The following is a 27904-nucleotide window of genomic DNA, read 5'->3' on the forward strand; positions in this document are numbered from 1 at the left end:
GTGAGAAAGAACTGCAGATGCTGGTTTAAATCGACGGTAGATACAAAATGCTGGAGTAACTCAGAGGGACAGGCAGCATTTCTGGAGAGAAGGGATGGGTAGCGTTTTGGGTCGACACCCTTCTTCAAACAAATAGAACTGTGGTCACTAGTCTCCAAAGGTTCGCCCACTATCATTTCAGTCACTTGCCTCCGCCCAAATCCCAAAGAATAGATCAAGCTTTGCCCTCTCCCGTGTAAGAGCCTTTACATATGGCTTGAGGAAATGTTCCTGAACGCACTTGTCAAATTCCACCTCTTCGTAGCCCTTGGCAGTACGGCAGTCCCAATGCAAACTGGAGTACGTGTACCACTTCGCTTCCCGAAGTCAACCAGTACCTCCTTTGTCTTGCTGCCATTGAGAGAAAGGTTGTTGTCTCGACACTAGGGCACGAGGTTCTCAATCTCCCTCCTGTGCTCCGTCCCATCATTATTTGATATCAGGCCCACACTGGTGGTGTGGTCTGCGAATTCGAAAATTGAATTAGATTTGTACATGGCAGCACAGTCATGGGTGTACAAGGAGTAAAGAAGGGGGCTGAGAACACAGCCTGCCTGCCTCACTGACTGTAACTTCCTATCCCACTGTCTGACTCATTGTAGATCTCTCCTGTCTCACAGTCTGTTTCAGTGTCTGCCCCTTTTGTCTCACTGCCTGTCTCACTGTCTGTCTCTCCTGTTCACTGTCCATTTCTCCAGTCTTGTCGTCCGTCCTTACTGTCTCACAGTCTGTCTCACTGTCTGTCTCTCTGTCTGTCCCTCTGTCTGTCTCTCAGTCTATCTCACTGCCTGTCTCTCTGCCTGTCTCATTGTCTGTCTCACTGTCTGTCTCACTGTCTGTCTCTCTGCCTGTCCCACTGTCTGTCCCACTGTCTGTCCCACTGTCTGTCTCTCTGTCTGTCTCATTGTCTGTCTCACTGTCTGTCTCACTGTCTGTCTCACTGTCTGTCTCACTGTCTGTCTCACTGTCTGTCCCTCTGTCTGTCCCACTGTCTGTCCCACTGTCTGTCCCACTGTCTGTCTCTCTGTCTGTCCCACTGTCTGTCTCACTGTCTGTCCCACTGTCTGTCCCACTGTCTGTCCCACTGTCTCTCTCATGTCTCACAGTTCTTACTCTTTGCCACCTCCAGGGCTATCACTTCAAATCCGATCTGATATTTTCTGGTAGAGAGTACAAGAGGAAAAGGGCAAAGGGCAAAGGGGACGCATTGAGGCCACTCTGTGGCTCCGACAGGTCGGAGATCACCGGGCTGTACGTGAGGTGCTGATTGGGGAAAACATTGTTTCGGGGTCTGTGAGATTTTCAACATTGACATCGATACAATGGCAGCAAAGTGACTACAACCTCAGAAGTAATGATAAGAGCCGCCATTAAAGTTTATTACACACGTTCAGTTTAAACCGTTTTGCAAGGATGTTCCACAGGATGTAATTTGTGGTAGACACAAAACGCTGGAGTAACTCAGTGGGTCAGACATCATCACTGGAGAACATGGATAGGTGACGTCTTTGGTCTCGACCCGAAACGTCACCCATTCCTTCGCTCCAGAGATGCCGCCTGGCCTGCTGAGTTACTCCAGCGTTTTGTGTCTATCTTTGGTTTAAACCTGCAGTTCCATCCAACACAAGTAATTTGTGATGGTGGTGGGGGTAGGGGGGGGGGGGGGGAGGGGAGGGAAGGGGGGAATAGGCATAACTGCAAGACTGGGATTATTAAAAGATGTTGAAGTGTGAAGAATCTCTGGCCCAGACTAACCCAGCCCAGCATGTCCATCAATGAGCAGGTGGCTGATCTGCCCCCAGGAAGTGCGTTGGTCATTTGAACATTTTAATGAGGATGTTTGCATTAGGCTTAGTTTAGTTTAGTTTTTGATACACAGCGCGGAAACAGGCCCTTCGGCCCACCGAGCCCACATCGACCAGCGATCCCCGCCCATTCACACTATCCCACATACACTAGGGACATTTTACAATTATACCAAGCCAATTAACCCACAAACCTGCACGTCTTTGGAGTGTGGGAGGAAACCGAAGATCTCGGAGAAAACCCACGCAGTCACGAGGAGAACTCCGTACAGACAGCACCCGTAGTCGGGATGGAACCCTGGTCTCCGGCGCTGAAAGCGCTGTAAGGCAGCAACTCTACCGCCGTACCGCCCCAGAGGTGATACATATAGCTAGGTTCAGGAACTCCCATGGTGGAAAGAAGGTCGTCTCGGGTTTTAAATGACCGCCCTGCACTGCTGGAGAAGCAAAGGAAACACTCATGGGCTTGGTTCACCCAAACTAAACAGTGCTTCCATTCCCATCACCTCCTGATTACCTGAGTTCCTTTCCCATCCTCAGCCTTCCCCACGCACCTTGATTGTCCACGTCTGATTTCCTCCTATGTGTTCCCCCCAGCACTGATGGTTCCAAACTGCACAACCATTCCAATCCGCATAACCCGAACTTCTACCCCGTTTCACCCCGACCTTCCCCATCCTCCCATCCCTCTTCCTCTCTTCCGAAAACCACCAGGTCTGCAGATGTCTTCTCCAACAAATTGGGAAATGGGGACAAAAATGTTAATCAGTTCCTGAAGCTGAGTATCTACCCCAACACCACCTCCGAACAAACGCCAGGCTTGCGGATACAATAGTGTTCATTTTCACTAGGCTGACCCCAGCCCTGATTAGGCATGTGTAGGAAGGAACCGCAGATCCTGGTTTAAACCGAAAACAGACACGGAAAGCTGGAGTGACTAAGCGGGACAGGCAGCATCTCTGGAGAGAAGGAATGTGCGATGTTTCGGGTCGAGTCTGAAGAAGGGTCTCGACCCGAAACAGAGATGCTGACTGACCAGCTGAGTTGCTCCAGCCTTTTGTGTCTATCCCCTTGATTAAATAACAGTTCTGCCGGATGATCACGGTTAAGCCAGCTCAGAGGTTTCTCAGCGATAGTCTGGATTTGCGAGAGGATCGACTTCACTCACTGTCGTCTCTTGGGGATTTGACAGGTACTCTATCGACCGCAACACGGACTTGGAGAGGATATTTAACGTGGACGCCACCACTGGAGGGATCACTATTGCCAAAAGACTGGACCGCGAGACAGCAGGGTGGCACAACGTCACCGTGGTAGCGATGGAGGCAGGTAGGAGACCTTGAATCGTATTGAAATCTCTCAGGCTGTTGAAAAGGGTGAGGGGGGGAATTAATAGGAAGGAACTGCAGATGCAGAGTCTGGAGAAGGGTCTCGACCCAAAATACCACCTATTCCTTTTTTCCAGAAATGCTGAGTTATCCCAGTTTTTTGTATCTATCCGGGGGGGGGGGGAGGGAATTAGCTGCCTCCCATTAATAGAATGAAAATGTTTCTGGAAAACACACAAGATAATCGGCATACATTTGAAGCACAAACCGTTTGAAGAGAAGGAAATGGGGTAAAATAGGGGCCCACTGATGGAAACGGAAAAACACATTTCCGAAGACAGACACAAATCGCTGGAGGAACTCAGCGAGACAGGCAGCATCTCTGGAGAAACGGAGACCCATCTTCAGACCCGAAACGTCGCCCAATCCTTTTCTCCGGAGATGCTGCCTGACCCGTTGAGTTGCTCCAGCGTTTTGTGTCTGTCTTCGGTTTAAATCGGCATCTGCAGTTCCTCTCATGGGGACAGAGAAGAACTGATGAAGGAGAAAGTGGTACAAGTGGAAAGTGGCGGACCACACTGGATAGCAAACTAAGGAATGTGCGGTGGTACGTATGGATAATAAAACACCAGGAAAATGATTTTTTTATTTCAAAACTAATCAGAGAGGCGCCATTCAATATCAAATGTCTAAGTGATTGCTTTGAATTATTGCAAATCTCTATCGTATAGACTATTTGGTGATTGAAAATGCAGATTTATTTTATCTTATCTTTTTTAATTTGCTTCCTTATTAAAAACATTGATTAAGTTTTACAAGCACGTCAGATGTTTCAATGGGCTCAGATATGGTGAGAAACCTCTAGACATTTAACTTACAAATCTAAGAGAAATTCACATTTAAAACAGGGCATTTCCATCTACGTTGAGCTTTATATCTAAGCTTTTTTACCTGATAATGAGAATAAATCAGTGTTTTTTAAAAATTGCATATGTTATCACTCCCCGATGTAACTGTTGTGTCAACCCATTGAAATCCCATTTACTTTTGCCACTTGATTATTCTGGGCATAATGCCAAAGTTAAGGATTTCAGTGTGACTGCCAAAATCTTAGAAGGGTTTTTATAGGATTGGTATGCAGAAAATTACGGGGAAATCTAAATTGAGGGCACAGAAAAAATATCCAAATGGGAATTCAGGTATCCTTCATCCAGAGAATTATGTGTATAAAATCATGAGAGGAATAGATTGGGTGGACGCACAGAGTCCCTTGCCCAGAGTAGGTGAATCGAGGACTAGAGGACATGGGTTTAAGGTGAAGGGGAAAAGATTTAATAGGCATCTGAGGGATGATTTTTTCACACAAAGCATGGAACAAGCTGCCGGAGGAGGTAGTTGAGGCAGGGACTATCCCAACATTTAGGAAACAGTTAGACAGGTACATGGACAGGACAGGTTTAGAGGGATATGGAGCAAATGTGGGCAGATGGGACTAGTGTAGCTGGGACATGTTGGCCGGGGGGCCTGTTTCCACGCTGTATCACTCTGTGGCTCTATGACTCTATGAGAAGGTGAAATATGGCACTCATTCCTCTCAGAAGACATTGAGATGAACAGCATGATTACACTTAAGGGGAATGAAATTGGTTAAGAAGAATATGAGGGTCTCCTCGGGTGCATAAACACCCAAATGGACTATTTCGGGTGAATGGCTTATCTCTAGATTGTAAATTGTTTGAAACTCTGTGTAATGTTCTTGTACTGCTGACGTTTCCAGTTCTTTGTTTTCTGCATTGGTTCTTTATGTTGTTTTGTAAATGTTCCTTGAGTAATTTGTATTTTATGGTCGGCATTTTGAAAGTAAATTTCGAAGCAAAGAATACCGAATGAAGGCAACATATCAGGATAGGCATCCTCGAAGCTCCCTTGTGCCTCTTTGAATTTCAAGTGCTGTTCCAGCGTGTGGAATATGATGGTAGAAAAATAGCCCAATCTCGATTCAGAAGATACTCCAAAATGTGTTTGCAGTTCCACGTGGTATATATAGGGCGGTACTGCTACCTTGCAGTGCCAGAGGCCCAGGTTTGAACGTGACCAGGAGTGCTGTCTGCAGGGAGCTTGTACCTTCTCCCTGTGACTGCGTGGGTTTTCACCGGGCTCACCGGTTTTCTCCCACGTTCCAAAGACATGCAGGTTTACAGTTCAATTGGCTACTGTAAATTGTCCCCAGTGTGTTGAGTGCAAAACTGGGATAACATAGAACTGGTGTACGGGTGATCTAGGGGTTGCCAACTTCCTCACTCCCAAATACGGGACAAAAGGTGACGTCACTGCCCCACGTGACCTCGCCCAGCCAACGGCCACGTGCTCCCGCTCCACCAATGGCGGCCGCCCGGGCCGGGAGGCGGGTTGCTAGGCAACCTCCGTTAGGTGGCGCCCGGGCCTCCGGGGTTACAGCAGCCCCCAGGCCAACAATATCCAGGCCCAGAGTGTCCGGACCTACAGTGTCCAGGCCTACAGAGCCCCCCCGGGGCCTACGGTGTCCAGGCCCACAATGTCCGGGCCCACAGTGTCCGGGCCCACAGTGTCCGGGCCCACAGTGTCCGGGCCCACAGTGTCCGGGCCCACAGTGTCCGGGCCCACAGTGTCCGGGCCCACAGTGTCCGGGCCCACAGCACCCCCCTCGGGGCCTACAGTGTCCGGGCCCACAGTGTCCGGGCCCACAGCGTCCCCCGGGCCTAATACGCGTCAAGGGCAAACCAATTTAGCCCAATATACAGGATGTCCCGGCTAATATGGAACAGTTGGCAACCCTACGGTGATCGTTGGTCGACCGATGCATATCAGTAGGCCGAAGGGCCTGTTTCCATGCTGTATCTCTAAATGAAACTAAACTAAAAATGCAACATTGTAATGCATTTACATTGAACTACACAAGAAGGAAACTTAGAAGGAAGAGATACAGCATGCATTTAGTGACTCTGATTGTACCTGCCTCGCGGCACAGCTGGTAGTGTTACTGTCTCACAGGGCTAGTACACGGGTTCATTCCTCATCCCTGCTGCACGGAGTTTACACATGGCCTCCCGGTGCTTCAGTTTACTTCTATGTACCACAGGCGTGCAGATTGGTCAGTTGATTGACCACTCTCAGTTGTTCCTGATGTGTAGGTGAGTGGTCGGTTTTCAGAAGAATTGATTGCAATGTGGGTTTGGTTCTGATCAGTCAGATTTGTGTTGATCCATTCTGTTACGATGCTGCATTCTTCTGTAGCTAATCGACTCTGAAATTGATGGGTAGTTTCACCAGGACATTACACACATGTTTCTGAATTGGAGGCACGGTGGCGCAGCGGTAGAGTTGCTGCCTTGCAGCGCCAGAGACCCGGGTTCAATCCTGACTACGGGTGTTGTCTGTACGGAGTTTGTACGTTCTCCCCCTGACCTGCGTGGGTTTTCACCGAGATCTTCAGGTTTCCTCCCACACTCCAAAGACGTACAGGTTTGTAGTATAATTGGCTTGGTAAAATTGTAAATTGTCCCTTGTGTGTAGGATAGTGTTAGTGCGCAGGGATCGCTGGTCGGCGCGGACCCGGTGAGCCTACCGGCCGGTTTGGGTGCTGTGTCTCTAAACTAAATTAAAGAATCATACAGGTGCTCCTCAGTTTACGATGGCGTTACGTTCCGAGAAACCCATCGGAAACCGAAAATATCATACGTCGAAATGCATTGAATACATGTGATCATGTGGCCGGAAGCGAGCTGCCGTCTGAACTATCGCAAAGTCAAAATATCGTAAGTGGAAGCATCGTAAGCCGGGGTGCACCTGTATTGTAATGTCACGAACTGACCTGCACCAACGTATTGGCGTGGATACATCCAACATGTGTTCTTTCCATTGGGATGGCCTTGTTTGGTCACAGGTCGTGTCTCCTCATCCCCACACCTGGGAAGCCTCCACTGGCATGAATAGGCCGTGGGATCCTGCAGCCCAGGTTAGACCTGGAACAGAACCATTGAGCTGGTCCCCCGGATCTCATCAGCATTGTGACCCCCGCAAGAAGCTGCAGAGAATTGTGGGCGCAGCCCAGACCATCACACAAACCAACCTCCCTTCCCATTGCCTCCATTTACACCTCACGCTGCCTCGGCAAGGCCAGCAGCACAATCAAGGACGAGTCGCACCCTGGCCACTCCCTCTTCTCCCCTCTCCCATCGGGCAAAAGGTACAGAAGTGTGAAAATGTACACCTCCAGATTCAGGGACAGTTTCTTCCCAGCTGTTATCAGGCAACTGAATCATCTACCACAACCAGAGAGCAGTGCTGAACTACTATCTACCTCATTGGTGACCCTTGGACTATCTTTGATCGGACTTTGCTGGCTTTACCTTGCACTAAACGTTATTCGCTTATCATGTATCTGTACACTGTAAATGGCCCGATTGTGATCATGTGTTGCCTTTCCGCTGACTGGTTAGCACGCAACACAAAAGCTTTTCACTGTACCTCGGTACACGTGACAATAAACTAAACTGTGACTGGAATGAATAGGCTCAGAGATCCTGCAGCAGGTTAGACCTGGAACAGAATTGGTGAGCTGATTCCCCAGATCACATCAGCCTTGTGTTGCAACACTGTGCAAGGGTCGAGCTGCAGACTCTGACAGGTTCCATCGGTCATTCTCCAGTCTGAAGAAGGGTCTCGATCCGAAACGTCACCCGTTCCTCCTCTCCAGAGATGCTGCCTGTCCCGCTGAGCTACTCCCACTTTTTAGTTTAGAGATGCAGCGCGGAAACAGGCCCTTCGGCCCACCAGGTCCGCGCCGACCAGCGATCCCCGCACATTAACACTATCCTGGAGCCACGAGCGACAATTTTTACATTTATACCAAGCCAATTAACCTACATACCTGCACGTCTTTGGAGTGTGGGAGGAAACCGAAGATCGCGGAGAAAACCCCACGCAGGTCACGGGGAGAACGTACAAACTCCGTACAGACAGCACCCGTAGTCGGGATGGAACCCGGGTCTCCGGCGCTGCATTCGCTGTAAGTCAGCAACTCTACCGCTGCACCACCGTGTCTGCCTTTGTGTCTATGTTCGGTTTAAACCAGCATCTGCAGTTCCTTCCTACACAGATGCCATTAGACGTGGACACGCATCTGCACATCTTCAGTTGACTGGTGTATCTAGGACACCAACTACTTGGTTAAGCTCATCCAACTGTGTCACGCCAGCCACTGAGTGATGAACGACCTGGTCAGCAACCACGACAATTGCGCCAGGTGGCTGCAATTAGCAGGTTCTCACTGGCAAACAAGAGATGGTTCTTGCTCAGAGGGGATTGATTGCTGCTGAATTACTGGAATTGGCCGATTGTCCCCTGGGGCCTGTATCTGTGCTGTGATTGCTGTGCAGTGAATTTACACATCAGACTGGACCTATTAGGCAGATCTAATCAGGAATTGGTCCATCTCTGCCTTAAAAGCATCCACTGACTTAGCCTGCACCAGCCTCTTGAGTTCCACAGATTAACTACCCTCACACTAAAGAAGTTCCTCCTCACCTCCTTTCTAAAATAGCGCCCTTTAATTCTGAGGCTGTGATCTCTGGTCCTAGACTCTCCCACCAGTGGAAACATCCTCTCCACGTCCACTCTATCTGTGCCTTTTATCATTCTGTAAGTTGCTAATAGATCTGCTGCTGCACAACTCCAGTGACCAGGATCAATCCTTCCCTCTGGCGCTGCCTGTGTGGAGTTTGCATGATCTCCCTGTGACTTCAAGGGTTTCCCACAGGTCATGGAGTCATGCAGCGTGGAAATAAGCCCTTCCGCCCAACTTAGCCCCGCCGACCAATATGCCCCATCTACACTAGTCCCACAACACTAGCCCATAACCCTTTAAACCTATCCTATCCATGTACCTGTCCAAATGTCTCTTAAATGTTATGGTGGTACCTGTCTCAACCACCTGCAGCTGGCAGTTAGTTCCATATACCAATCACCCTTTGCGTAAAAGAGTTACCCCTCAGGTTCCATTTAACTTTCTCCTCCCTCTCCTTAAACATATGTCTTTTTTTTCTCTATCCTCCTACCCTGGGCAAAAGACTCTGTGCACTTACCCGATCTCTTCCTCTCATGATTTTGTACATCTCTTTATGAGGTCACCCCTCATCCACCTGCTTGGGCTCAGGTTCCATCCCACATCCAAAAGTAAGCGGGTTGCTGGTTAGATTAATTTAGTTTAATTTAGTTTAGTTTAAAGATAGCGGAGATCTTAAAGATAGCGGAATCAAGGGATATGGGGAGAGGGCAGGAACGTGGTACTGATTGTGGATGATCAGCCATGATCACAGTGAATGGCGGTGCTGGCGTGAAGGGCCGAGTGGCCTCCTCCTGCACCCATTGTCTATTGTTTATTGTCTATTTCGAGGTACAGCACGGAAACAGACCCTTCAGCACATCGAGTTTGGACCAACCAGTGATCCCCGCACACTAACGTTATCCTACACTAGGAACATTTTTTACATTTAAAGCAAACCAATTAATCTGCAAACCTGTACATCTTTGGAGTGTGGGAGGGAACTGGAGAACTTGGAGAAAATCCAAGCGGTCACGGGGAGAATGTACAAACTCTATACAGACAGCACCCGTAGTTGGGATCGAACCCAGGATTCTGGCGCTGTAAGGTCTGTGAGGTAGCAACTCTACCGCTGCGCCACCGTGCCACCACAATTAACCACTATCTGTAGGTGAGTGGTAGAATCTAGAGGATTTGATGGAACATGGGGAGAATAAAATGGGTTAGGGCAGTCTTAGTGCATGATGGATGGTGCGGACTGAATGAGCTGGACAATCTGTTTCCCTGCTGTGTGATTCCCCATGATTCTATGATTTGACTGAAGACTGGGTGGACACAAAATGCTGCAGTAACTCAGCGGGACAGGCAGCATCTCTGGGGAGAAGGAATGGGTGAGGCAGCACCTCTTGGAGAGACTGGAGAGAACCGGTTTCCCTCTGATGTGGGGAGGTATCCTGAATCGAGGCGTACAACGAAGTTAGAGCAAGGCAGTTCGGGGCGATGTCAAGGAATAATGATAACGCAAGACCTTATGGAAAACTGAAACACCCACTTCCAAAAGCAAAATCAATTGAACATTTCAAAACTGAGGTTGATAGATTTTTGTGGAGCAAGGATATTTAGGTTTATTGAATCAAGGCGGTTAGTCGGAACGATGTAATCTAATTGCATAGCAGGGCACGCTCAGGAGGTGAGCAGTCTACTGCTGTTCCTACTTTGTATCGGCTGGTAAATGCACAAGCCAATGTGTTAAAGGGGATTATGTCTGATTGATTTGCCAAGGAATAGGTGCATCTTCAATTGAATTCACAAAGGATTATAAACAGTTCATCGCATTTTTGAAGCCGAACAAAGTCAGTATTAGTTTTCAATCCCTCAATAATTCCTAAATCTTATTGCACATTAACATCGAAATAGGGGCAATTTCCCAGCCTTGTTTTTCAAAGGAATTATACCGGGATAATGTGAAGCAGGTATAAGTAAACATTTGGCTTTGCAAATAGTGGAATGCAGAGGAGGTAAGCCTCTGTGTTACAGCTGGCATCTCAGAGTGCAGAGTCACACTTCAGAAATAACAACGTTGCCTTGGAATGCATGAAAGGGAATGCACCAAAATGGTCTCGGGGGAGGGGGGGAAGACTGGGGAGAGCAGAGTTGCTGGAATTGTTATTTTGAGAACACAAAGACTGTGGGGAGGTTTGTAAAAAGTGTTCATTATGATGAGGTGCTATGACCAAAGATGATAGAGCAGAGCAAGATAGACCACTCGACCCTAAAAACCGTAGTAGGTCATGGCACCATTTCAGTAGGCAGAAACTCGCAGAAGCATTTAAAAAGCAAAATAATAAAAATCTGTGAAGTGATAGGGGAGATATTTTCTGCATTTTAATGGTATCATCACACACACTGTTCCCCCAAAACACTGATTACACTGCGAGAGGCATAGCGAACGGCGGGTTTTGCTTACTAAAATAGCGGACGTTACGCTCCGTTGCGTACTACACTTCAGTATAGGCGATTTCAATGAAGTGGGTCAAGAAGGAGCATGTGTCATCAAGGACCCTCACTATCTGGACAATGCCCTCTTCTCACTGCAACCATGACTCAGGAGGTACACAAAGCTTGAAGTCCCACACCACACAGTTCAGGAACAGCTACTTTCATATCATATCATATCATATCATATATCTACAGCCGGAAACAGGCCTTTTCGGCCCTCCAAGTCCGTGCCGCCCAGTGATCCCCGCACATTAACACTATCCTACACCCACTAGGGACAATTTTTACATTTACCCAGCCAATTAACCTACATACCTGTACGTCTTTGGAGTCCTACAACTATCAGGTTGTTATACCCATCCTCTCCTCATCCACGCTGTCGAAGAAGCAACTGTTCCACTGACAGAAGACTAGATAACCATTGGACGCACATTAAAACATTTGGGCAAAAATATCAGGAAGGATACGAAGATAATTTTTACACAGTGTCACCTCGTTTTTCTGCGATGTAATATCTAAAGGATGTTACCAACTTTAGATAGTTCCTCTGTCCCTCTCTTCCCTTCCTCCTTCCCAGATCTCCCTCTATCTTCCTGTCTCCACCTATATCCTTCCTTTGTCCCGCCCCCCTGACATCAGTCTGAAGAAGGGTCTCGACCCGAAACATCACCCATTCCTTCTCTCCCGAGATGCTGCCTGACCTGCTGAGTTACTCCAGCATTTTGTGAATAAATACCTTCGATTTGTACCAGCATCTGCAGTTATTTTCTTATACTATCTGAAAGGATGTTGCAGGTAGATTCAAGAATAATTTCTAGAGGAATTTACCCACATTTTCAAAGCTCCGGGGAAAGAAAACAGAAGTCAGACCACAGAAGTCAGTGTGGGATGGCTCTTCCAACAGCTTGGATGTCACGATGAAATGAATAACGTTCTCATGTTCTGTGTGATGCTGTAACGGATGAAAGTTTATGTAACCAGTTTACCTTCGTCATCAATGGGGACATGGTGTGGGGGGGAACCGCTGTGAAGGACAATGGACAAAGGAGGCCTGGCATGGGAGGGAAGGGGGGGGAACAGTGGACAATCGAGGAACTGGTGTGGGGGGACCTCCGTGAAGGAAGGGGGGAGAACGAAGGGGGAACTTGTACGGTGGAGGGGTGGGGATTTGTAACTTTACAAGCACCCTTTATGGGAGACTCTTGCCACACCTTGGCAAGGTCTGCAAGCAAAGAATTTCACTTGTACCTGTGCCACAAGTGACACAAATGTATTCATTCATTTCATTCATTCATTGTGGACCTCTTTAAAACAGATTCAGGTTATAGTGGCAGAAATGCGTTGTGTACGAGGTGTCCATTAGTATCGGACAGCCCAAGCCTGGCACTGGGCTTTGGGCTGGGCGATGTTTACAATCTCTTTCAGAAAACAATGTTATTTTACAAGGTTACAAAAACTCCAGGATTGAAAATTGTTAACCAATCTCATAAAATGGAGATTTACTGTAGGTCTACTGGTTAGCCTCCACCAGCAGAATATCAGAAACCCACTCAGAAGGAATGGAGAGCTGTGACAGACCAGTGCACGGGTCGGTACTCGGTGGAGGGGAGGGGAAGGGGAGGGGAGGGATGGGGAGGGTATAGATGGGCCGAAAGAATTCCCTCCTCACGACAGATGGAACCATTGCTCAGCCGAAGCACCCCGTTAACGTTTGGAAACAACAAATATTTCGGGCTTGATGAACTCAAGTTTGACTGATCGTCTTTTAATGTTAAAGTTGGTGGGTGGCCTCTTTCCCCTGCAGCATGGATTGACCGAGGAACATCACTAATTCTGGGATTTGGGTCTTGAGGGGGAAGACCATCTTCCTCCTCATTCTGTGGGGCCATCTGTGGGCCAGCACAGTGGCCATCTGTGGGCCAGGACAGTGGCCATCTGTGGGCTGGCAGTGGCCATCTGTGGGCCGGCACAGTGGCCACCTGTGGACCGGCACAGTGGCCATCTGTGGGCCAGGACAATGGCCATCTGTGGGCCGGCAGTGGCCATCTGTGGACCGGCACAGTGGCCATCTGTGGGCCAGCACAGTGGCCATCTGTGGGCTAGGACAATGGCCATCTGTGGGCTGGCAGTGGCCATCTGTGGGCCAGGACAGTGGCCATCTGTGGGCCGGCACAGTGGCCATCTGTGGGCCAGCACAGTGGCCATCTGTGGGCCAGGACAGTGGCCATCTGTGGGCCAGGACAGTGGCCATCTGTGGGCCGGCACAGTGTCCATCTGTGGGCCAGGACAGTGGCCATCTGTGGGCCGGCCCAGTGGCCATCTGTGGGGCAGCACAGTGGCCATCTGTGGGCCAGGACAGTGGCCATCTATGGGCCAGGACAGTGGCCATCTATGGGCCAGGGCAGTGGCCATCTGTGGGCTGGCAGTGGCCATCTGTGGGCCAGGACAATGGCCATCTGTGGGCCAGGACAATGGCCATCTGTGGGCCGGCACAGTGGCCATCTGTGGGCCAGCACAGTGGCCATCTGTGGGCCAGGACAATGGCCATCTGTGGGCCAGGACAGTGGCCATCTATGGGCCAGGGCAGTGGCCATCTGTGGGCTGGCAGTGGCCATCTGTGGGCCAGGACAATGGCCATCTGTGGGCCAGGACAATGGCCATCTGTGGGCCGGCACAGTGGCCATCTGTGGGCCAGCACAGTGGCCATCTGTGGGCCAGGACAATGGCCATCTGTGGGCCAGGACAGTGGCCATCTATGGGCCGGCACAATGGCCATCTGTGGGCCAGGACAGTGGCCATCTGTGGGCCAGCACAGTGGCCATCTGTGGTCCGGCACAGTGGCCATCTGTGGGCTGGCATTGGTCATCTGTGGGCTAGGACAATGGCCATCTGTGGGCCAGGACAGTGGCCATCTGTGGGCCAGCACAGTGGCCATCTGTGGTCCGGCACAGTGGCCATCTGTGGGCTGGCAGTGGTCATCTGTGGGCCAGGACAATGGCCATCTGTGGGCCAGGACAATGGCCATCTGTGGGCCGGCACAGTGGCCATCTGTGGGCCAGGACAGTGGCCATCTGTGGGCCAGGACAATGGCCATCTGTGGGCCGGCACAGTGGCCATCTGTGGGCCGGCACAGTGGCCATCTGTGGGCTGGCAGTGGTCATCTGTGGGCCAGCACAGTGGCCATCTATGGGCCAGGACAATGGCCATCTGTGGGCTAGCACAGTGGCCATCTGTGGGCTAGCACAGTGGCCATCTGTGGGCCGGCACAGTGGCCATCTATGGGCCAGCACAGTGGCCATCTGTGGGCCAGCACAGTGTCCATCTGTGGGCTAGCACAGTGTCCATCTGTGGGCTAGCACAGTGGCCATCTGTGGGCTAGCACAGTGGCCATCTGTGGGCTAGCACAGTGGCCATCTGTGGGCCAGGAAAGTGGCCATCTGTGGGCTAGCACAGTGGCCATCTGTGGGCTAGCACAGTGGCCGTCTGTGGGCCAGGAAAGTGGCCATCTGTGGGCCAGGAAAGTGGCCATCTGTGGGCTAGTACAGTGGCCATCTGTGGGCCGGCACAGTGGCCATCTGTGGGCTAGCACAGTGGCCATCTGTGGGCCAGGAAAGTGGCCATCTGTGGGCTAGCACAGTGGCCATCTGTGGGCTAGCACAGTGGCCATCTGTGGGCCAAGAAAGTGGCCATCTGTGGGCCAGGAAAGTGGCCATCTGTGGGCCAGGAAAGTGGCCATCTGTGGGCTAGTACAGTGGCCATCTGTGGGCCGGCACAGTGGCCATCTGTGGGCTAGCACAGTGGCCATCTGTGGGCCAGGAAAGTGGCCATCTGTGGGCTAGCACAGTGGCCATCTGTGGGCTAGCACAGTGGCCATCTGTGGGCCAAGAAAGTGGCCATCTGTGGGCCAGGAAAGTGCCCATCTGTGGGCTAGTACAGTGGCCATCTGTGGGCCAGGAAAGTGGCCATCTGTGGGCCAGGACAATGGCGCAGTCTCTTCCCGTCTGCATCTCCAAACCAAGACAAATCGGAGGACATCATTTATCGAATGGAGCCTCTCACCCATTTAGTTTACTTTAGTTTAGAGATACAGCACGGAAACTGGCCCTTCGGCCCACCAGGTCCGTGCCGACCAGCGATTTTCCCCCACCCGCATTAATACTACCCAACACCCACTAGGAACAATTTTCACATTTACCAAGCCAATTAACCTACAAACCTGTACGTCTTAGGAGTGTGGGAGGAAAGGAAAGATCTCAGAGAAAATCCGCGCAGGTCACGGGGAGAACGTACAAACTCCGTAAAGACAGCACCCGTAGTCGGGATTGAACCTGGGTCTCCGGCGCTGCATTCGCTGTAAGGCAGCAGCTCTACCGCTGTGCCAATGTGACTGCCCAATTTCTGCCACCACATTCACTGACTCAAGTCGAAGTTCTTTTTGTTTCAACTTGGTTTCGTTTGAATAGATTTCCGTTCCTCCAAAGAATGAAACATAGTCCTGAAGGAATGTTAGTTGGAGAAGAGGAAAGCCAAGCTGGAGTGATGGCACAGTCTTGTTTGTTTCGTCCACACTGAGATTGGATCTGTGGTGGACACATTGGTTGAGAATCATGCTTAGCATATCATTATGCAGCAGACATAAAATGCAGACAGATATTGAAGTGCACCCAAATTTGGGAAGGAAAAGCAATATGAGCACATTAAAAATAGTTTAATTCGGCTGTAAGGCTCCTCCTGACAATCATGTATCCCAAATTCAATTCATTACCCTATCTGCATGAGATATCATATCTATCTATATATTACTAAAAACACATCTATTTATACATATATGTAATATATATGTATAAAAGCACAACAATTTTAGGGGCACCTAACTCACCATTCGCCTGCAGTACAAGTTTCATTCAAATTGTTGTGTTCTCGTGTACCGTTTTGGCTGTATTTTGGACACATACCCCATAAAATAAACATCGCCAGTTTGATCTAATAGACAATAGACAATAGGTGCAGGAGGAGGCCATTCGGCTCTTCGAGCCAGCACCGCCATTCAATGTGATCATGGCTGATCATTCTCAATCAGTACCCCGTTCCTGCCTTCTCCCCATACCCCCTGACTCCATTATCTTTAAGAGCTCTATCTAGCTCTCTCTTGAAATCATCCAGAGAATTGGCCTCCACTGCCTTCTGAGGCAGAGAATTCCACAGATTTACAACTCTCTGACTGAAAAGGGTTTTCCTCATCTCTGTTCTAAATGGCCTACCCCTTATTCTTAAACTGTGGCCCCTGGTTCTGGAATACTTCCGTGTTCAATGTTGTCATTAAACGCGTGCTTCATTGAACGATGACTGCTGAGGTAAATGCTCCAATTTTCTTCAAGTTTAAGTTTGACCACTCAATAATATTGAAATGGTGCCTTTTATTCCATCAACCGACATCACAAAAGGAACCCAACGGGCCCCCGAGTCATCTAGTATCACATCAAGGCGGCACAGTTGTGCAGCTGGTAGAGCTGCTGCCTCCCAGCACCAGAGATTTGATTCTGACCTTGGACACTGTCTGTGTGGAGTTTGCACGTTCTCCCTGTGACTGCATACGTTTGCACCCACATCCCAAAGATGTACAGGCTTGTAGGTTCATTGGCCTCTGTAAATTGGTATGTGGCAAATGGATGCACAGGTAGGACAACATGGAGCTGGTGTGAGAGAGTGGTCGGTGGTTGGTTGCCCTGGAATCGCTGGGCCAAAGTGCTCGTCTCTACGCGGTATCTTAACACTAAAATCATCTTTAGAACCAAATCCAACATAGAATGCCCACTTTGATCAGTGAGGATTGGTTTTCTGCCAGGTGTAGGAAAGAACTGCAGGTGCTGGTTTAAATCAAAGATGGACACAAAATGCTGGACTGGCAGCATCTCCGGATAGAATGAATGGGTGACGTTACGGGTCGAGACCCGAATCAGTCTGAAGAAGGGCGTTGACCCAAAACGTCACCCATTCCTTCTATCCGGAGATGCTGAGTTACTCCAGCATGTTAAACATAGAAACATAGAAAATAGGTGCAGGAGTAGGCCATTCGGCCCTTCGAGCCGGCACCGCCATTCAATATGATCATGGCTGATCATCCAACTCAGTATCCCGTACCTGCCTTCTCTCCATACCCCCTGATCCCTTTAGCCACAAGGGCCACATCTAACTCCCTCTTAAATATAGCCAATGAACTGGGCTCAACTACCTTCTGTGGCAGAGAATTCCACAGATTCACCACTCTCTGTGTGAAAATAAACTTTCTCATCTCGGTCCTAAAAAACTTCCCCCTTATCCTTAAACTGTGACCCCTTGTTCTGGACTTCCCCAACATCGGGAACAATCTTCCTGCATCTAGTCTGCCCAACCCCTTAAGAATTTTGTAAGTTTCTATAAGATCCCCCCTCAATCTTCTAAATTCCAGCGAGTGCAAGCTGAGTCTATCCAGTCTTTCTTCATATGAAAGTCCTGCCATCCCAGGAATCAATCTGGTGAACCTTCTCTGTACTCCCTCTATGGCAAGAATGTCTTTCCTCAGATTAGGAGACCAAAACTGTACGCAATACTCCAGGTGTGGTCTCACCAATGCCCTGTCTTTAGTTGTGTCTATCTTTAGTTTTTCCACGCTGGCCCAGTCACTGTGGGAGGGAGTTGAGACGGCCCAGGGTTCGTTTCACCGTGTGATTTGCAGTTGGCAGGGAAGGCAGTCGCCCTTTAACCTTCACCCTTTGCAGTTCAATCCGCCATGCTACCCGACCGTTCGCAAATTCAGTGAAACCAGGTTGAACGCGGTGCCGAGTGTAGGTGAGGAATGCAGACCACCTCAATAAGTTCAAGCTGAAACAAGAAGAATAGCAAGGCTTGCACCCAGACTGGGCACATTTAGAATACTAATTATTGTAATCTGTTCATTCCAGCTGATGTCGGCGGTTCCATTTCTCACACTGCCAAATGCTTCTTTCTGAAATGTCCTGCCATGTAAATTCTTGTAAAATTACTCAATAATGAAGAATCAGGGACACTCAGCCAGGTTTATTGCAGAAGATAAGGCAAATTAGTCATTCAATTCTTTCCCAATGATGTGCAGATTCCCCTCTTTCTTGCCATTTTTAGCCGACAGTGCTTTGAGCCAATTTAATTACTTTCAGATTGGGGAACGGAAGAGTAGAGGGGATTCTGCAGGGCCCACGAGTGGATGACTCACCTACTAAAGTCTCGGCACATCTCCGCTGAGATTATAAGCTCTTGCCATGGAAGTGACCGCTCGGGAAAGCCTGCTCTGTCTGTAAATGATGACTGGCAAACTGCTCAGCCCACGATCAGCAGAGGACATTAAATACACTTTAAAAAATATGATAAGACAAGCATTTGAGAATTATAACCATCAGTAACAATATAGGTATTACCATATATACCTCCCTGTTCCTGCCAAAGTGTCCATTAGCTCGGCAGATGCAATACATTTTCTGCATTGTTGTTTGGAATGAATTAGCCTGGCCACATCTGTCATCATGTGACAAATTTCTTGTGTTATTTATACATCTTTTCCTTGCTCTTCTTCAGCTTCTAACTTCAGGCACTGGCAGCATATCTTTGTTAACTGTCTGCCATCTGTGTTGGATTTTAATGCATTGTTATACCGCACCCACGACCTTCAATGAAGGATGTTTATTGTTTCTGTTCTACATCTAGGCATAAACAGATTTGTTCCACACAAGGGCGGCACCATGGCGCAGCGGTAGAGTCGCTGCCTTCTCAGCGCTCTCGGCATCATAGACCTGGGTTCGATCCTGGCTCCGGGTGCTTTATTGCACGTTCCACCCATAACCTGCACGCGAGTTCTCTCCGAGAACTTCAGTTTCCTCCCCACACTCCAAAGACGTGCAGACCAAAGATAACAGAGCAGAGCAAGGTAGACCACTCGACCCTAAAAACCGTTGTACGTCATGGTACCATTTTAGTAGGCAGAAACTTGCAGAAACTTGCAGAAACTTTTTTAAAGAAAAATAACAAAAATCTGTGAATTGATAGATGAGATATATTCTGCATTTTAATGGTATCATCACACGTACTGTTCCCCCACAACACTGATTACACTGCGAGAGGCGTAGCGAACGGCGAGTTTTGCTTACTAAAATGGCGGACGTTACGCTCCTTTGCGTACTACACTTCGTTATTGGCGATTTCGACGGAGTGGTTCATCTTGCTCCTCTAGTATCTTTGGTGCAGATGTGGGTCATAAGGTCATAAGTGATATATAGGACCGTGTTAATATGCGGGGATCGCTGGTCGGTGCAGACACAGTGGGCCGAAGGGCCTGTTTCCACACTGTATCTCTAAACTGAACTGAACTAAACCAAACTAATCTGAGCGTTTAAGTATGCACGCAGCTACACGAAGCAACGTTGCAGATGCTGGGGTTTGGGTTTAGGATGTTGAGGCCCAGTCATAGATTCACAGGCTTTCACAGCTCAGAGAAAGGCCCTTTGCCAACAAAGATGCCTATCCAATTGCCTGCATTTGGCTCAATTCCTTTTCTATCCCTGAACCTGTCCAAATATCTTTGAAACATTGTGTTCATACCCACCCACACAGCTTCGCCGAGCAGCTTTTTCCATGTTCCCACCACCTGCTGTGTGAAAAGCTGCTGCTCAGGTTCCTTTTAAATCTTTACCCTCTCACCTTAAATCGGAGAAAACCCACGCAGGTCACGGGGAGAACGTACAAACTCCGTACAGACGGCGCCCGTAGCCAGGATCGAACCTGAGTCTCCGGCGCTGCATTCACTGTAAGGCAGCAACTCTACCGCTGCGCCACCGTGCCGCCCTCCCTTTTCCTCTCCCCTCTCGCTCGCCCCCAGTCCCGGGGGGAAACACCCCGGCCGGCAAAGGGTCCACGGGTCGTCAGTTGGGGGAGGACTGCCGGGCCTGTAGGAGAGGTTTGGACTCAATGGGCCCACGGGTCGTCTAGTTCTTTCTAAAGCTGGGCGACCAGAACTTTGAACAGTCAAGCAAATACCCAGTGACCAACGCTGTGTACAATTGCAACACAATGTCCCAACTCCTTTACTCAACGCCCTGGTTGATGAAGGCAAGCAATCCAAATGCCATTTACTGTACGAGTCTTGCCATGGTTTAATTTAACAATGTGCATCACTTCACACTTATCCGAGTTAAGTTCCATCTGCCATTACCTGGCCCACTTCCCTTGTTCTAGATATAAATATACACACGCACACGCACACGCACACGCACACGCACATGCACACGCACACGCACACGCACACGCACACGCACACGCGCACATGCACACACACACACATAGATAGATAGATATATGTAAGATGGAACAGCAGATGCTGGTTTAAACCGAAGATAGACACAAAAAGCTGGAGTAACACAGCAAGTTCGACGAAGGGGAGAAGGCAGGCACGGGTTAATAATTGCGGACGATCAGCCATGATCACAATGAATGGCGGTGCTGGCTCGAAGGGCCAAATGGCCTCCTTCTGCACCTATTTCCTATGGATTTTTTTTCTATCACATCTCTGGAGAAAAGGAATAGGTGACGTTTCAGGTCGAGACCAGTCTGAGGAAGGGTTTTGACCCAAAACGTCACCTATTCCTTTTCTCCAGAGATGCTGTCTGACCCGCTGAGTTTACTCCAGCTTTTTGTGTCGATCATACATATATAGATACACACACAAGCATATATATATATATATATATGCACACACAAACGTGTTTGTAAGGATATATGTATCTACATCTAATATAGTTTCAATTATGTTACTCTGTAATCTGAGAAGGACTCACAGGACTCCAACCATGTAAATGGGGCGTGTCTTCATTGAGAGCAGTGATGATGGGAGATGGTGGATGGTCGGAGACATTGATGATGGGCAAACCTTTCTGTTCTTGAAAATAAATGAGTCAAAACATTCTCGAGGGAGAGGGACTGTGTTGAGGTTCTGGGGAGGATACAGAGCAAATAAATGCAGTGATACACAAGGAGGAGAAGGCAATATTGGGCCTTGTGGTTAGGGCTGGAAATATTAACTGGTAATTGGCATTGGCAAGTCATTTAAAGAAAATCCCAACTTTCTACACACGCATTAACAACAAGAGGGCTAGGAGAAGGTAGGACCATTCCCAAATAAAGGAGAGAATTTAAGCTCGGCAACTGTGAATATAGGTGAGATGCTAAACAAGGGCTTTGCATGTCTCCTCACCAAGTAGGACTTATAGTCAAGTCAATTTTATTTGTACAGCACATTTAAAAACAACCCACGTTGACCAAATTGCTGTACATTAGTTCAGGTACTAAGAACGAACATACATTGGCACACAAACAAAACAGCACATACATAAACAGTTCACAGCGCCCCCTCAGAGGGCCTCAAACGCTAGGGAGTAGAAATAGGTTTTGAGCCTGGACTTAAAGGAGTCGATGAAGGGGGCAGTTCTGATGGGGAGAGGGATGCTGTTCCACAGTCTAGGAGCTGCAACCGCAAAAGCGTGGTCATCCCTGAGCTTAAGCCTAGACCGTGGGATAGTCAGTAGCCCCAAGTCGGCCGACCTGAGGGACCTGGAGAAAGAGTGGTGGGTTAGAAATTTTTTGATATGGGGGGGGGGGGGGGGGGGCAAGCCCATTTAGGGCTTTGTATGTGAATAGGAGGAGCTTGAAGTTGATTCTGTACCGTACTGGGAGCCAGTGGAGAGAGGCCAGAATCGGGGTGATGTGATCCCTTTTACGGGTACCCGTCAGGAGTGCAGGTTTTAACGATATGCGAGGACAGTGTGAGATCAAGAAGGAGGTGATGCAGGGTCTTGGAAAGATTTAAGGTGGATAACACCATAGGGCAAGGTGAGATCTATCCTGACCACTGAGAGAGGCACAAGAAGAGATTACAGAGGCCTTGACAAAGAACTTTGTATCCACTCTAGAGTGTAAAGGAAAAGTATACAATTAACATCAAAACCTTTGACGACATTGATATACAGAGTGATCTTGGGGTCGAAGTCCATAGCTCCCTGAAAGTTGCAGCACAAGTAATAGAAACATAGAAACATAGAAAATAGGTGCAGGAGGAGGCCATTTGGCCCTTCGAGCCAGCACCGCCATTCATTGTGATCATGGCTGATCATCCACAATCAGTAACCTGTGCCTTCTCCCCATATCCCTTGATTCCACTAGCCCCTATCTAACTCTCTTTTAAATTCATCCAGTAAATCGAGTAGTGAAGAAGGTGTATGATACGCGTCTGGAGTATTGTGTGCAGCTTTGGATGTCCCCATTACAGGAAAGGATGTGGAGGCTTTGGAGAGGATGCAGAAGAGGCCTACCAGAATGTTGCCAAGATTAGAGGCTACTAACTTTAAGGAGAAGGTGAACTTGGACTAGTGACGGACATTTACTGTAAACCCACTGACTCGCCCAGCTATCTGGACTACACTTCTTCCCACCCGGTCTCCTACAGAAAGTCTATCCCCTACTCCCAATTCCTCCATCTACGCCACATCTGCGCCCGGGATGAGGTGTTTCACACTAGGGTTTCCGAGATGTCCTCGTTCTTCGGGAAACGTGGCTTCCCCTCCTCCATTATAGATGAGGCTCTCACTAAGGTCTCTTCTACATCCCGCAGCTCCGCTCTTGCTCCCCCTCCCCCCACTCACAACAAGGACAGAATCCCCCTCGTTCTCACCTTCCACCCCACCAGCCAACGGATCCAACATATCATCCACCAACATTTCCATCACCTACAACGGGACCCCACCACTGGCCATATCTTCCCATCCCCTCCCCTCTCTGCATTCTGCAGAGACCGTTCCCTCCGTAACTCCCTTCCTACCCAAACCACCCCAACCCCGGGCACTTTCCCCTGCAACCGCACGAGATGCAACACCTGTCCCTTTACCTCCCCCCTCAACTCCATCCAAGGATCCAAACAGTCTTTCCAGGTGAGACAAAGGTTCACCTGCACCTCTCCAACCTCATCTATTGCATCCGCTGCTCTAGATGTCAACTTATTTACATCGGCGAAACCAAACGCAGGCTCGGCGATCGCTTCGCTGAACACCTGCGCTCGGTCCGCATTAACAAAACTGATCTCCCGGTGGCCGAGCACTTCAACTCCCTCTCCCATTCCCAGTCTGACCTTTCTGTCATGGGCCTCCTCCAGTTCCATAGTGAGGCCCACCGGAAATTGGAGGAACAGCACCTCATATTTCGCCTGGGCAGTTTGCAGCCCAGTGGTATGAACGTCGACTTCTCCAACTTTAGATAGTTCCTCTGTCCCTCCCTTCCCCCCCTTCCCAGATCTCCCTCCATCTTCCTGTCTCCACCTATATCCTTCCTTTGTCCCGCCCCCCTGACATCAGTCTGAAGAAGGGTCTCGACCCGAAACGCCACCCATTCCTTCTCTCCCGAGATGCTGCCTGACCTGCTGAGTTACTCCAGCATTTTGTGAATAAATCGATCTGTACCAGCATCTGCAGTTATTTTCTTATAGTGAACTTGGATTGTTCTCTCTGGACTGTCAGAGGGTGAGGCAGGATACTGGTGGAAGTCTTAAAATTATAAGACCTGATAGAAATATATAAAATTACAAGAGGCACAGATATGGTGGGCAGTCAGAATATTTTTTTTCCAGAATGGTAAAATCAAATACGAGAGGGTATAGGTTTAGGGTGAGAGAGGCTTAGTGTAAAGGAGATGTGCAGGGCAAGTTTTCTACACAGAGGGTTATGAGTGCCTTGAACACACTACTGGGGGTGGGGGTTGAAGCAGATACATTAGTGGTGTTTAAGAGACTTTTGGATAGACCATGTGGATATGCAGGGAATAGAGGAATATGGGTTATGTATAAGTGTGTACGTGATGGACTTGGTATCACGTTCAGCACAGACGTTGCAGGCCGAAGAGCCTGTTCTTGTGTTGTACCTTTCTATGTTCTATTGTGAGAGGCATAGATAGGATACATATGGTGGAAATGTCAAAGATTAGAGGCCATAACTTTAAGGGAGATTGGTTAATGGAGACGTGAAACAAGTTTTTACACAGAGAGTGGTGGGTGCTTGGAGTATGGCTCTGAAGCAGATACGATAGTGGCATTTAAGAGGCTTTTAGTTAGGCACACGAAGATGCATGAAATGGAGGTATATGAATCCCATGCTAGAAAGAAGAGATTAACCTGGCACCATGTTCAGCACAAACATTGTGTGTCGAAGGTCCTGTTCCTTTGATGCACTGTTTTATGTTCTATTTTCTATGTCTATTGGTACCTCAAAATGCAAATTATGTCTCTTTTAAGGGCATGCTGATATCCTGGAAGTGAGAGATTAAGCCAGTGTCATGAGAGATTTCTGAAAAAAAAGTGCAATTTCTAGTCCAGAATGGCTCTCAAGACAGACTTCAGAAGATAGTATCTAATAGAGTGAACTTATCATTCAGGAGAATCTGCAGAATTACCCCAGTTTGGAAATGCCTTGTAAAATTATGAGGCTAATTTACTCAGTTTACACTTCTGAGGAAAAGGCAGGAAGGCAGGGAAGGTCATGTTAAGTCATAAGGTAATTGGTGGTAAGAACAGGATCCACTTTGGTAGTAAGAACGGGAAGGCAGAGTATTATCTGAATGGTGTCATGTTAGGAAATGGGGAAGTACAAAGAGATCTGGGTGTCCTTGTTCATCAGTCACTTAAAGTTAGCATGCAGGTACAGCAGGCAGTGAAGAAAGCTAATGGCATGTTAGCCTTTATGACAAGAGGAGTTGAGTATAGGAGCAAAGAGGTCCTTCTGAAGTTGTACAGGGCCCTAGTGAGACGGCACCTGGAGTACTGTGTACAGTTTTGGTCTCCAAATTTGATATTCTTGCTATTGAGGGCATGCTGCTTAGGTTCACTAGGTTAATTCCCGGAATGGCACGACTGTAGTATGTTGAAAGACTGGAGCGACTAGGCTTGTATACACTGGAATTTAGAAGGATGAGAGGGGATCTTATTGAAACATATAAGATTATGAAGGGATTGGACATGTTAGAGACAGGAAACAAATTCCCAATGTTGGGGGTGTCCAGAACCAGGGGTCACAGTTTAACAATAAGGGGTAGGCCATTTAGAACGGAGATGAGGAAAAACTTTTTCAGTCAGAGAGTTGTAAATCTGTGGAATTCTCTGCCTCAGAAGGCAGTGGAGGCCAATTCTCTGGATGCTTTCAAGAGAGAGCTAGATAGAGCTCTTAAGGATAGCGGAGTCAGGGGGTATGGGGAGAAGGCAGGAACGGGGTACTGATTGTGCATGATCAGCCATGATCACATTGAACGGTGGTGCTGGCTCGAAGGGCCGAATGGCCTACTCCTGCACCTATTGTCTATTGTTTATTGTATTGTCATAAGTAATAGGAGCAGAATTAGGCCATTTGGGTCTTCAAGTCTACTCTGCCATTCAATCATGGCTGCTCTATCTTTCCCTCCTAACGGCATTCTCCAGCCTTCTCCCCATAACCCCTGACACCCTTACTAATCAGGAATCTATCTCTGCCTTCAAAATATCCACTGACTTGGCCTCTACAGCCTTCTGTGGCAAAGAATCCCACAGATTCGCCACCATCTGACGAAAGAAATTCCTCCTCATCTCCTTCCTAAAGGAACATCCTTTAATTCTGATGCAACGACCTCTAGTGCTAGACTCTCCCACGAGCGGAAACATCCTCTCGAAATCCACTCTATCCAGGCCTTTCACGATTCGGTACGTATTGGGTCAGGATTGTTGTTGCTGGGAGCAGAGACGTGGATGCTACAGCCGATTTCATAGGAAACCAGTGGGAAATATGAATGTAATAGTTGTGATGGAGCAGGAGAATACTAACAAGAGAGGCTCAGTCACATACTGAGGGCCCTCCTTGAGATTGGCTGCACTGATCACTCTGGTATCCGCAGTTACTATTGAGAACTGTGTCAACAAGTGAAGAAAGAAGACACCATTTTTTTCTTGGATCTTCTGTTTATCTTTTGTTTTCTTGTCTAAGGCATTTAATAAAAAAAGTTATCCTTTTAGATTACTTGCACCTTAAGTTTTAAGTGTTTAGTTTAGTTTAGATTAGTTTAGTTTATTGTCACGTGTACCGAGGTACAGTGAAAAGCTTCTGTTGCGTGCTTACCAATCAGCTGAAAGACAATACATGATTACAATCGAGCCATTTTACAGTGTATAGGTACATGGTAAGGGAATAACATTTAGTGCAGGGTAAAGCCAGCCAGGTCTGATCAAGGGCATTCCGAGGGGCACCTACAAGGTAGATAGTAATTCAGCATTGCTCTCTGGTTGTGGTAGGATGATAATAGCTGGGAAGAAACTGTCCCTGAACTGAAGGTGTACGTTTTCACATTCCTGTACCTTTTGCCCGTTGGGAGAGGGGAGAAGAGGGAGTGGCCAGGGTGCGACTCATCCTTAATTATGCTGCTGGCCTTGCCGAGGCAGCGTGAGGTGTAAATGGAGTCAAGGGAAGGGAGGCTTGTTTGTGTGATGGTCTGGGCTGCGTCCGCAATTCTCTGCACTGTTCGTGACATTTTGCATCACTTTGCTAATGAGTGAAAGTGGATTGATTGCTGGGTAATTGGCCAAATTGGATTTGCCGTTCTTGCTAACGTGACATTAATGGAGAATGGTCCACATTATTGGATAGATGAAAGCATGCTGAGACGGCGTGTTCTGCCTTGGTGTGCTCCAGCTGGGATGTGGCCTGTTCCTGGAGTCTCTGGTGTATCCAGAGATCTCACATTGTTCCTCGTATATGATGTAAATCAAACTGGCCAGAGACCAGGAGACACAAGCGACTACAGATGCTGGAATCTTAAGGAAATTAACAAATTGCTGGTGCAATTCAGCAGGTTAGGCAGCATCTGCGGAAGCAATAGACAGACAAAGTTTTGAGTCCGGACACTTGTTCAAATTGAGGGAGCACAGGGGACAAAGCTGGAGGTAGGTGAGGGAAAGGGGTGGGGCATGAACCATAGGTCACTTATTTTCCTTTGTCCACTCACCACCACCCCACCCCACATTATCTGAAGAAGGGTCTTGATCCGAAACGTCACCCATTCCTTCTCTCCAGGGATGCTGCCTGTCCTGCTGAGTTACTCCAGCATTTTGTGTCTATCTTTTAATTTTGTTTAGTTCAGAGATAAAGCGCAGAAACAGGCCCTTCAGCCCAACGGGTCCGCGCCGACCAGCGATCCCTGCACTATCCTACACCCACCTGGGGACAATTTTTACATTTACCAAGGCAATTAACCTACAAACCTGCACGTCTTTGGAGTGTGGGAGGAAACCGAAGATCTCGGAGAAAATCCACGCAGGTCACTGGGAGGAGGTACAAACTCCGTACAGACAGCACCCGTAGTCGGGATTGAACCCGGGTCTCCGGCGCTGCATTCGCTGTAAGGCAGCAACTCTACCGCTGCGTCACCGTGACCGCTTAGTCTTCGTCTTAAAAACGGAACTCAACAGAATCTGTCCTGTGAAATCTCCTTACACTAAATCCCATGCAAAAAGGATAAAGGTAAAACCACTTGCTCCACATTTGACCCTCATTAGCAGCCACACTGTGAGCTATGTGCAATTCTCTCCTGTT

At 48.4% G+C, this 27904-nt stretch overlaps 1 protein-coding gene across 1 annotated transcript in view; it reads left to right on the forward strand.

The window, feature by feature from the left end:
• The window catches only part of cdh22 (cadherin 22), an 882037-nt gene that overhangs the window by 654848 nt on the left and 199285 nt on the right, over positions 1–27904 (forward strand). Inside the window, exon 8 of the mRNA XM_078418609.1 lies at positions 3037–3173. Coding sequence (XP_078274735.1) covers positions 3037–3173 — 137 coding nt within the window. The remainder of the gene's footprint in view (positions 1–3036; positions 3174–27904) is intronic.

This window comes from Rhinoraja longicauda, chromosome 22 (genome assembly GCF_053455715.1).
Source record: "Rhinoraja longicauda isolate Sanriku21f chromosome 22, sRhiLon1.1, whole genome shotgun sequence".
NCBI classification, from domain to species: Eukaryota; Metazoa; Chordata; class Chondrichthyes; order Rajiformes; family Arhynchobatidae; genus Rhinoraja; species Rhinoraja longicauda.